General features: G+C 46.2%; 1 protein-coding gene across 1 annotated transcript in view; it reads left to right on the top strand.

Moving 5' to 3' along the window:
• PDXDC1 (pyridoxal dependent decarboxylase domain containing 1) overlaps positions 1-11,830 on the top strand; it is a 45,674-nt gene extending 33,844 nt beyond the window's left edge. The window contains exons 13-23 of the mRNA XM_087729397.1: positions 1,568-1,618; positions 1,772-1,835; positions 3,363-3,439; positions 5,051-5,156; positions 6,035-6,206; positions 6,823-6,929; positions 8,993-9,114; positions 9,906-9,998; positions 10,094-10,190; positions 10,663-10,767; positions 11,272-11,830. Coding sequence (XP_087585523.1) covers positions 1,568-1,618; positions 1,772-1,835; positions 3,363-3,439; positions 5,051-5,156; positions 6,035-6,206; positions 6,823-6,929; positions 8,993-9,114; positions 9,906-9,998; positions 10,094-10,190; positions 10,663-10,767; positions 11,272-11,525 — 1,248 coding nt within the window. The 3' untranslated portion in view covers positions 11,526-11,830. The remainder of the gene's footprint in view (positions 1-1,567; positions 1,619-1,771; positions 1,836-3,362; positions 3,440-5,050; positions 5,157-6,034; positions 6,207-6,822; positions 6,930-8,992; positions 9,115-9,905; positions 9,999-10,093; positions 10,191-10,662; positions 10,768-11,271) is intronic.
• Positions 11,831-12,089: the final 259 nt, after the last annotated feature.

A 12,089-nucleotide genomic window follows, 5' to 3' on the forward strand; every position in this document is an offset into this window, starting at 1 on the left:
ATGGAATATATGTGATTGTGGACAGAACGCACGGAATGTACTTGTGACCAATGGATACGCTTTCTACAAGATGTAATGAAAGATGCTTTTTGTGTGTGTGTTTTTGTAATAAAACTAATAAAAAAATTTATAAAAAAAAAACTTGGAAAAACTCAGAAGTATCAGCACAAAAAAAAAAACCTTGTTCCTTCTTTTCCGAGGGTGGCAGAAGTAGGAGAGAAAGCGGAGTGTCAAAAATCATTTCTCAACCTTGACGACTTGAATATGCATGGACTTCAACTCCCAGAATGCCCCAGCCAACTAGGAGTTGAAGTCCACACTTTTTCAAGTTGCCAAGGTTGAGAAACGTTGGTTGGTGTTGTTGGTGTTGTTTTTTACACTCTAAAGCTGGCTGGGGGAATTCTGGGAGTTGAAGTCCAGGCATCTCGAAGTTGCCAAAATTGAGAATAATAAAATTTAGGGCGAAAGCATTTTGAGTTTGAAATATTAGTGTATCTAGGTATCCCAGAATGCATCGCTTAACATTTTATGTAAATGTACACAACCTGAATACTCAGGCGCCATTGTGGCGCCATGGTTAGAATGCAGTATTGCAGGCTAATACTGCCGACTGCCAGGAGTTCGATGCTGACCACCTCAAGGTTGACTCAGCCTTCCATCCTTCCGAGGTGGGTCAAATGAGGGCCCAGATTGTTGGGGGCAAGAGGCTGACTCTGTAAACCGCTTAGAGAGGGCTGTAAAGCTCTGGGAAGCGGTATATAAGTCTAAGTGCTATTGCTCTTCCTTCCTTCCTCCCTCCCTCCCTCCCGCCCTTCCTTCCTTCTAAATGCTATTGCCCTTCTTTCCCTCCTTCCTTCCTCCCTCCCTCCTTCCCTCCCTCCCATCCATGGTGCACAGTAGTTAGAATGCAGCATTGCAGACTAAGTCTGCCCACTGCCAAGAGTTTCGATCCTAACAGGCTCAAGGTTGACTCAGCCTTCCATCCTTTCCAGGTGGGTCAAATGAGGACCCAGATTGTTGGGGGCAAGAGGCTGACTCTGTAAACCGCTTAGAGAGGGCTGTAAAGCTCTGGGAAGCAGTATATAAGTCTAAGTGCTATTGCCCTTCCTTCCTTCCTTCCTTCCTTCCTTCCTTCCTTCCTTCCTTCCTTCCTTCCTTCCTTCCCTCCCTCCCTCCCTCCCTCCCTCCCTCCCTCCCTTCTAAATGCTATTGCCCTTCCTTCCTTCCTTCCTCCCTCCCTCCCTCCCTCCCTCCCTCCCTCCCTCCCTCCTTCCCTCCCTCCCATCCATGGTGCACAGTAGTTAGAATGCAGCATTGCAGACTAAGTCTGCCCACTGCCAAGAGTTCGATCCTAACAGGCTCAAGGTTGACTCAGCCTTCCATCCCTTCCAGGTGGGTCAAATGAGGAGCCAGATTGTTGGGGGCAAGAGGATGACTCAGTAAAACCACTTAGAGAGGGCTGCAAAAGCACTGTGAAGCGATATATAAGTCTAAGCACTATTGCTATTGCTGCCTATTTATTTTTGGAATGGTTTCCTTGATTGTATTTATCTGTGGTTTTTTTTAGAGTCAACGGCTACTGGAGAATCTGAAGAACCAAGATTTTATTCGGACCTCAGTACGTTTCCATTTTCAACCTTTCCTTTTCCAAAATACTCCCCCTTCCTCCCCCCCCCACCCCCCAAAAAATGACAATAACCCAGTTTGGGTTGAAATTAAATGTCCTTTCAAGACTTTGTTCTATTTTTTTTTCCCAATTTTGTTTTCCAAGGTTGAAGATGAATTTAGCTCTCCTGTGGTGGTCTTCAAGTTTTCCCCAGAAAAGTCGCATTTAGGTGAGGACTGCAGAAATAAATTCCTCCGGGATCTGTAGATCTTCGATTTTGTTGAAAAAATACCAAACCAACAATTTTATGGATAAGTAGCTAATAACCCGGCATTGCCCGTGTATTTATGTATCCCAACCCTTAGACAAAGTGGCAACGTAAGTACGGAATGGGCTGTCCTCCCTCCTTCCGCAAACGTTGCCGCAATTCCTGAAGAGGCGATGGCAAAAGCAACTTCGCCCTGAGCCCTGATTTTGGCGACAATTAAATTAGTTAAAAATGGTTTCCCTCTGCCCCCTAATTTCTAATGTTGGATTTCCCCCCCGCCCCTTGTCAGAGGGGAACTCCCCTTTCTGGAGGACTGGGAAGCCGTTACCACGGCAACTCCACTGCACTGTACAGTGGAAGCCATTTTAAGGCAGTACAGTAGGAGCCATTTTAAGGCACAACAGGCTGTATCTTAACAGAACACACACACCCACCCAAGGAGGGTTAGGGGTATCTTATTCCCACAATATTTGTCTCCAGAGAGTTAAGCCATCTGTGTACCAAATTTGGTTGAAATTGCTTGAGGCGTTCCAGAGTTATGCTGAAACACACACACACAAACACACACAGCTACACACACACACACACACACACACAGAGTATATCTGCTCTCATGAAAGCTGCCGCTTTTAGCATCAGCGAGTGTGAAAAGCAGACACTTACAAGAAGGGGCTTTTTATATCTTGCTAATTTTAGGTTCCAGCTTTCTAATACCCCCCAACTAGAGATCTTAAAAAGGATATTTAAGGCCGTTTACCTTTACATTTATCAAAGACAGATCTTGGAATTACTACCTATGCCATTGCTTTTGTAAATTGCAGGCATCTGTCTGATATGATGACATCCGTTACTCACTTGAGCAAATTTTGTCAAATAGCTGCAGGAAAATTAGGGCTGGGCTGTGTGCTTTTAAAATCCCCTATTGTTTGTTTGATTGATTGATTGATTGATTGATTAAATTTATATGCTGCTTGCCCATCGCATAGATTATTATAATTTTTAAATAGTTTTTTATTTATACATTTTTCTTTAACATATATGAGTGCTTTATAAGCAGTGCCTTCCCTGAGTCCATTTACAAATATATAGTAATAACAGTAATGGCATTCTTTACTTATGTATAATGATATTCTTCCAATTTCTAACTTCTACCTTCATTATCTAACCATTGGTAAAACAAATCCCAAGTAAAAAAAAGTATTCTTTGTCTTTTACCTTTAATGTTAGCCTATCCATTTCCGCGCAGTCTTAATATTTTATTAGGATATTGTTTTAAAGAGCAGTGCATCAATGTTTCGAAATCTGTAAAGTAAGAATTAAACCTCGTCATCATAACTTGCTTCGAAAATAACTCTGGGAAAAAACTCTAGCTGTTGAGAAAAAAAAGTGTTTCTAACGGCTTCAAACGGTGGGTAGGAAGTTTCGTTCGTCCCGTGTTCATTTTGTCCTACTAAATCAATTTCTCTTCTTTTCCTTTTGGGAGTTCAGATCAGATGCTATACGCTGCGCAACCATCTGTGGTCACTGGGAATGAGAGAGACATTTGCGATACCTTTAATCAGTGGGTAAGTTTTTTTTTATTATTATTATTATTATTATTTTACATTCACAATTATATGATCTCATAACTGCTATTAATAATATGTATTTATAACAATTATTTCCCTACAGTTGACAATATACTTGAAGATTGCTTTCTTACCATCCCATAGATCCATCTTATCTTACAACGGTCCTACTTCTTCTTCCCTCCCTCCCTCTTTCCTTCCCTCGTTTCTTCTCTCCTGCTCTCCTTCCTTCCCTCCTTCCTTCCCTCCCTCCTTCCCCCTTCCCTCCTTCCTTCCCTCCTTCCCTCCTTTCTTCTCTCCTTCTCTCCTTCCTTTCCCCCTTCCTTTCCTCCTTCCTTCCCCCCTTCCTTCTCTCCTACATTCCCTCCTTCCTTCCCTCCTTCTCTCCTCTCCTTCCTTCCCTCCTTCCTTCCCTCCTTTCTTCTCTCCTCTCCTTCCTTCCCTCCTTGCTTCCCTCCTTCCTACCCCCCTTTCTTCTCTTTCTTCTCTCCTTCCTTCCTTCCTCCTCTCCTTTCCCTTCTCTCCTTCCCCTTCCTCCCCTTTACCCTTCCCCTTTTCTTCCCATTCCTCCCCTCTTTCCTACTCTTACATTCCCTCCCATTTTTCCTCTGCCTTTCCCTTTCTCCTATTCCTCTCCTTTCTCCTCTCCTTCCTATCTTTCCTTCTACTCCTCCCTCCATCCACTCTATCCATTGTTGTGTTTACATATTCTCCTCTTCAGGGGATGACCTGGTTCTCTTTTTCCCCCCCCCTTATTTGAAAGTTATATAGGTTGTTTCTTAACCGCATGCAGATCACGAGTTTGAGGCCTCAAATCCCGATTTCTTCAGGGGTGAAACATAATGTCATGTCCCCGTCAGAGTCGGACTCTGAGATGGAAAATGAACAGCTGACAGAGAGCGGGAGTGGCTCCGTTGGCTGTGGAGGAAACTGGGGAAGGGCAAAATCAGGCTGGGAGGAGCAGGGAAGAGGTAGAACAAGGGAGATGAAAACCAAAGCCTCCTCATCCTAGGGAAAAATGCAGAAGAGACCAACAGCGCTTTACGTAGCTTACAAGGAAGGAAAGGGCCCCGATTCCCTTCACAAGGCACACCTGGGGATGGAGTTTAAAGGAGAGGCAGTTGGGAGGGGCATTTGTCGGGAACAAGCACTGAGTTCACCTCGAGTTGTGGCCTGCGTTCCTGGCATTCCTCCCGACTTTGAAATATTTACGACCTTCTGTGTGTTTATCTCGTCTGGGGTCCCGTGCCTGACACAGGATGTACAGGAGGTCGAGGAGAGGAGGGCAGTGGAAATCTATGGGCCGGTCCTTGGGTCAGAATAGCCCCCACTGCTAGCGAAGCTCCACCCAATTTCGGCTCTTGGTATCTTTCTTTTTAACACAGTTGCTAAGAAAAGAGCGAGGTTTGGTACGTGTTTCACCGCCATCTTCTTCAGGCCTTCTTCATTCGGAGCAAATTTGAGCCTGCAAAAAGTCAGCTTGCAGGCAACGAAACAGGAAGCCCATTTCGAAGTTCACAGATCAGAAAACAGCGTGATTTATATGCAGTGGGAGAGCTGTTACTTTCCTTAATCTGGGCTTGCTTTTTTTTTTCTTTTCTTTCTTAGCTTGGAGAACAGTTGGCACAGTTGGTCCCTGCCAGTGGGGTGGATCTGGTTGATCTGGAGGACGAAGGCACCTGCGTGCGTTTCAGCCCTTTGATGACTTCTGCAGGTAACCGGCTCCCTTTAAGCACCCAAAGGGGCCGTTTTCCTTGATGTGACCAACGATGCGTCTCCTTAAATATTGGAGCAGTGGTGGCGCAGTGGTTAGAAGGTAGTATTGCAGGCTAACTCTGCCGACTCCCAGCAGTTTGATCCTGACCAGCTCAAGGTTGGCTCAGACTCCCATCCATCCGAGAGCGATAAAACGAGGACCCAGATGGTTGGGGGGAATAGGCTGACTCTGTAAACCGCTTAGAGAGGGCTGTAAAGCACCGTGAAACTGTATATAAGTCTGTGATTGCTATTCCTTCCTTCCTCCTTCCCTTCCATGGTGCGCAGTGGTTAGAATGCAGCATTGCGGACTTAAAAGTCTGCCCACTGCCAGGAGTTCGATCCTGACCAGCTCAAGGTTGACTCAGCCTTCCATCCTTCCGAGGTCGGTAAAATGAGGACCCGGATTGTTGAGGGCAACAGGCTGACTCTGTAAACTGCTTAGAGAGGGCTGTAAAAGGGCCTGCCTGCCTTTCGTCCCTCCTTTCCTTTTTTCCACGGTGTGCAGTAGTTAAAAGGCAGTGTTGCAGGCTAATTCTGCTGACTCCCAGCAGTTCAATCCTGGCCAGCTCAAGGTTGACTTTTGGGGAGACAATAGGCTGACTCTATAAACACCTTAGAGAGGGCAGTAAAGCCCTGTGAAGTGGTATATAAGTCTTAAGTGCTATTGCTTGCGAAGGAAGGGAGGAAGGCAGGTAGACAGGAAGGAAGGAAGGAAGGAAGGAAGGAAGGAAGGAAGGAAGGAAGGAAGGAAGGAAGGAAGGAAGGAAGGAAGGATGACGAAGGCTGTTTTTGTACCCAAGACAAACAACACACTTAACGTATCAATCTTTTCAGTTTTAGGAACCGAGGTTCAAGACGTGGATCAGTTGATGGACTGCTTAAAAATGAAGGTCCCAGTTCTCAACTGCACTTTACAGCTGAGAGAGGAATTCGAACAGGAAGTGAAAAGAACCGTCGGCTTGTCCTACGTGGAAGATTTTACCTGGCCCGGCCTCGGGGTGGTCAGGTACGTGGGTCTGGCCGAAACTGGGCCAAGCCACTAGTACAGAGGTGTCATACTCGATTTCATTGAGGGCCGCATCATGCTTGACCTCGGTGGGTGGGGGTGGGGTGGGCGTGGCCAGCTAGACGGCACTCATGGGGGCCACCTGTGGAGGCCCAAGTACTCTGCCAGCAAAAACGGGCTCCAGAGCTCCATTTTCAGCTGCAACAGCCTCCTGCCACCCTCTGCCAGTGAAAACGGAGCTCGGAGGGGAGGGGGCCACATGCTGGGACCACATGCAGGAGCACATCTCGGGAGATCCGTTTTCAATGGCCAAGGGCGGCAGGAGGCCATCGGAGCTGCAAATGGAGCATGGGAGGGCCACGCATGATCCCTCCCGGACTCCGTCCTTTGCTGTTTCTAGGGCGGCCCCACGGGCCAGATCTAAGCCCCCTACGGGCCGGATCCGGGCCTTGAGTTTGACGCCCCTGCGCTAGTATATAAAATAAGAGCAACCCCTACCCCCTTATAGCAGTGATGGGCGTTCCCTAGTTTGGTAAGGGGAGCACAAGTCAATAGGAATGAGGCTGGAAGAAACAGGAGTAAATCAGTATTAACTTGTGACTTGGCTTTGGAAAAGGTATAAGGGCCAAAACGAAGAGACACCGGAGAAAGACTCGGAGAAGATTAACAGCGGTCTCCTGAAGAAGCTCAACGAACTGGAATCAGACCTGTTATTTTCTTCAGGTAATAGGCTATCTACGAACCGCGTGTGTATTTGTGCGTCAGAGAGAGACGCTTCTAGTTTTGCATTAGTCGGTTTGGTTTAGATACCAGGCGGGAAACTGAATGACCCTGCATTCTAGTCCAGCCTTATCCTGTACCGGCTGCCAGATGGTAATAGTTTAAAAAAAAGGGGGTGGCCAGGATGAGATGGATCTTTAAGGATGTTTTGAACTTTCTTAAGGCAGCGGGAGCTATAAAGCTCTTCCAAAGAGGGGAGGGGGCAACCCATGATCCTCTGGGCAATGGCCTTGACCCTCTGGAGCGCTCTCCTATCTGCCACTGCCAATTGGCCAACCATACACAGGTGTAGTAAATTAAAATGCTCTCCACGGTGCAGTGGTAGAAGGCTACCAGTAGTTTTTCTTTCAGTTGTTTCCTGAGAGGTCTCAGGTAGTATACCATATTTTTCAGAGTATAAGATGCACCTTCCCCTCCCCCCCCCAAAAAAGAGAGTGAAAATTTGGGTGTGTCTTATATACTGAATGTAGCCCCACCCACCCAACGTTCTCCCCACCCTTTGGCCTCTGCCTCCCAGCAATTTACCTCCTTGCAGCAAACGGGGAAAATGGGGCTTGCAGAAACGCTGCAATAGGCTGTAACAATCCCTGCAGCCTGAAACAGCTGATGATCGGGATTCAGCCCAAGCTGAAATTGAAAGTGAAACTTGCGGTTTGCTGCACTAAGCAAATTGCTGGGAGGCAGATTTTTCTTTTCTTGTGCTAATCAGGCTGTTTGCCGTTTGCTGCAAGGAGGTAAGTCAATAACTATAAATGCCTGTAGAATGTTCAAATTGTTAGACTTATTTTTGAAAGACTGCTTTATCATTGTTCTAGACAGCTTAGCAAAATGAAGAAGCTTTTTAAAATCAATGCTTGATCTGAAGAGGCCCGGTGCTCTTGTATCTTCTTTTAAATAGCAGAGAATAACGTATACTTCCAGAAAGCCACATCAATTTTAAAAGCATCTGTACAAGTATAGCCTGAAATGTAACACCACAAACAGTGTATGTCTTCTGTACTGTTTGCTGTTTGGTGCAAGGAGGCTGTTAGGGGTATCCGTTGGGAGACAGAAAGTAGTGCAGCAGAATGTACAGCTAGAGAGAAAGAAAGTTGCTAGTAGAAACACAAGAGCCGAGGTGGCGCAGTGGTTAAATGCAGCACTGCAATTTTGCAGTTCGGCTGTTCAAATCTCACCGGCTCAGGGTTGACTCAGCCTTCCATCCTTCCGAGGTGGGTAAAATGAGGACCCGGATTGTTGTTGGGGGCAATATGCAATATGCTGACTCTGTAAACCGCTTAGAGAGGGCTGAAAGCCCTATGAAGCGGTATATAAGTCTAACTGCTATTGCTATTGCTAACACACGAATAGAGTTTCAGACACTGCTAGTAAAAACAAGTAGCTTTACTACTGATAATTGCTTCACAAGCAGTGATAGTAGATATTAGTCCAAACACAATTCAAAGAACAAACAATAGCTTACAGTTGCAGTTCACATTCCAGTCATCGTCATCAAGCCTAGGATAGGCAGTGAGAGTGAGTGAGCTCTCTTGACTCCTTCTTATAGTAAAGTTAATTACACCTGATAAGTACATCCACTCATTTAAAGCAACAACAACCATTTGTTGTTGTATAAAGATATATATTGCCTACCCAACACTAGGAGTATACTCCCAACAGAGGCAAATTGCTGGGAGACAGAGGCAGATTTCCCCCCCTTGTTTTCCTCCCCAAAAGCTAGGTTCGTCTTATACTTCGGAACGTCTTATACTCTGAAAAATACAGTAATCTCTGCTGGGCCCTTTTGACCAGGGCTGCAATGTGAGTTGCCCCATATCATGTCCTCTCGTATGACCACACACAGAAACTTAAAATTGGCTATTTGCTCCACTCGGTCTCCATTGATAAGCAAGGGCTGGATGTCTGATCTATTCCTTCTGTAGTCCGCTAGAAGTTCCTCTTTTGGTCAGTCTTGAAAGAAGCTGCCATGGTAGACACATCTTGTTTTGTCTCGTCTTCCTTCCCAGGGCCGGAATTTGGAGCCGAGAAGAACTGCATTTACATCGGGATGGTCACCGAGGATCTCGATGTCTCGGAACTGGTGGAAACGATTGCAGCGTCCGGTCGGGAAATTGAAGAAAATTCAAGGGTGTGTACAGGGGGCCGCCTGGTTTTGCAACCCTGCGGTGCCCATCATGTGCCGTGAGATGAAAAGGGTTGAGAACCACCAAAGCGGGTGGCTGCATTCGCACATAACAGAACACTTGAGACAGGCTAAAATGGGGACTGGCTGTTTGGATGTTTAGCGGGTGATGGAAGGATTCACCCGTTCTGGGAGTTGAAGTCCACAAGTCTTGCTTGTTTAAAAGTTTTATTTTCCATTTTTTCATTTTCATACACACATATATACTGTGCATAGCCAGCGCCATACAACATTAAACAATAATCGCAGCAATTCCTCTTGTCAACAATACCCCCCAAAATACAAATCCAATATACCTCTTCCACTCTCCATACACCTCTTTCTTCCACCCCCCCTCCAACTTTCTATCTTCCCTCCATCATCCCCCTCTACCCTACTTCCCTTCCCCCTCTACCACTCCTCTCTCCCGATCCACTCCCTCCCTTCCTTCTCACCCTCCCTCCCATCCTCTCTCCCGCCCTCTCTACCCATCTTTCTTCTATCCCACTCCCCCCCCCCTTGGTGTATTTCCACTATATGTCAGTGTACTTAACTTATCCTATTTTTACAGAGAAATTATAGAAAAACAGTATACATGTGAAGTCACATTACATTGAAATCTAACCTAGTATATATCCCTCCCTCCCAAGTCCACAAGTCTTAAAGTTGCCGGCATTGGACATCTCGGCTTTAAATACTTCCACATAAGACTTGAGAAGTGACGTTTCTCACATTCATCTGATTTTATTTCTGATCAGCTTTTGGAAAACATGACCGAGGTTGTGCGAAAAGGCATCCTAGACGCCCAGGTTCAGCTGCAAAAAGCCAACGAGGAACGTCTCCTGGAAGAGGTGAGCTGACGGTGGGGAAGCCTGCTTCTTGCTGTCATACCTCTTCTTGAATATTTTGCTTCGGCACTTCATTGTTATTCTCCTGTCTTTCCCAGGGTTTGCTTCGACAGATTCCTGTGGTGGGCTCTGTCGTCAACTGGTTTTCTCCATTTCACGCCTCACCGAAGGGACAAACCTTTAACCTAACGGCAGGTGAGATAAAAAAAATTTGACCGGGCGAATCTTGAACCAGGATTAATTATCCTGAAATAATAAATAATAAGGAAAGCAGAGGCTCAGTGGCTAAGATGCTGAGCTCGTCGATCAGAGAGGCAGTTTGGTGATTCGAATCCCTAGCGCCGTGTAACGGAGTGAACTCCCGTTACTTGTCCCAGCTTCTGCCAACCTAGCAGTTTGGAAGCATGTAAAAAATGCAAGTAGAAAAATAGGCACCACCTTTGGTGGGAAGGTAACGGCGTTCCGTGCACCTTCGGTGTTGAGTCATGTAGGCCACATGACCACGGAGATATCTTCGGACAGTGTTATCTCTTCGGCTTTGAAATAGTGATGAGCACCGCCCCCTAGAGTCTGGAATGACTGGCACATATCTCTTCCTTCCTTCTGTGCATCCTATGATCTATGCCTTTATCCGGGTCTGATGTGTTTGCGCCCATTTCTTTACCAGGGTCTTTGGAATCCACAGAGACAACGTACCTATCTAAAGCCCAGGGCACAGGGATCACCCCGCCTCCCACTCCCACATCAAGCCGTGGTAAACAGAAGTTCCCTGGTAAGTTGGCTTCATCTTCAGTTTTATTTTATTTAAAAACAAATCAATAAAAGCATCGAGAGGAATCCTTTCTGCATTCTGGTTTATAAAGCCAGAGTTTGAAAATCAGAGATTCGGCATGGCCAAGTCAGCATATTTGGCCAATGAGGAGGTTGGGGAGGAACAGGTGGATGATGAATGGCCCCTCCCAGAGGAAATAAAAGAGGAGCGAAAGGGGAGTGGAGTTTGCAGGAAACAATTAGTTCGCTTAATTGGTTTGAGACTCCGAGGCTCCTTGCCAAGTTTTGCAGATATCGTCCTGGCAGCTCTCCAAGCCAGATAAGGTCGGTGACTGTAAATCCTCCCTTGAAAGACTTGGCTGGAGGTGAATGAGCAGAATTCACAGTCAATGAATAAAAGGGGTTTTTGTCGGGACCAGGAGTTCGCTTCACACTCTTGGGTAGCCTCGGTCAGAGCAAAGGCTAACGACGCAAAATCTTTCTCATTTCCCATATTTCATTCCAGGTCAAAAACTCTTTAAACGGGCCGGCAGGAACTCGGATGGGGTCAGCGAGACCAGCTCGGTGAGCCAAGCTACCGACTTGGACAGAGGAGAATTCACAGCTTCTCCCCTCAAGCAGGAGAATGGCGGCGTCGAGGCGTCGAGCGAAAGCACCCCTCCCCTCCCCCAGGAAACGACCAGCGTTTCCCCAGGCACCCAATCTTGGGCTCCGGGAAACGACCGTCCGCTCTCTGAGGAGCAAGAGAACCTTAGATAAAAACCAAGGCTGTGCAATTCAAGACTTTGTACATGGGTTCAAAAAAAAGAAAGAAAAAAAACGAAAAAGAAAAGTGCACTTCGCTCCAGAAGAGAAACCGAATTGACGCATTTAAAAATGTGAAACCAGGCCGGAAGTAATCAGAACGAATCGCTATTCATGTGTGATGGGCTGGAGATTTTTGCACAAAAAAATTCTCTCTCTCTCTCTCTCTCTCTCTCTCTCTCCCTCCCTCTCCCTCCCTCTCTCTCGTTCTGTTTTTACTTGTCTGTTTGGTTCCGATTCCTCTAGTTTATCCTGCACACCCCTTTGGATCTGGGGTGGCTTAGGATCATTTTTCCTTCTTTAGCAAGGAACATGGCAAGAATTAGGAGCCGAACGGAGTCATTCTCCCTCTTAATTTAATTTTAATTAAATTAAACGTTGCTTTGCACAGGCTTTCCTTGGTTTTTCTAAATTGGATTGTTCTCTGTGCTGGGATGAAGCTAATTTAGTTCCTGTTTGCTGAGCCCGCCAGCTGCTGGCTATTTTTATTTTAACAAGGGTTTGAAATATTTTTCATCG

Source organism: Thamnophis sirtalis, unplaced genomic scaffold (genome assembly GCF_051295495.1).
Source record: "Thamnophis sirtalis isolate CommonGarterSnake01/CBP01778 unplaced genomic scaffold, rThaSir2_p1.2 scaffold_14, whole genome shotgun sequence".
Taxonomy (NCBI): Eukaryota; Metazoa; Chordata; class Lepidosauria; order Squamata; family Natricidae; genus Thamnophis; species Thamnophis sirtalis.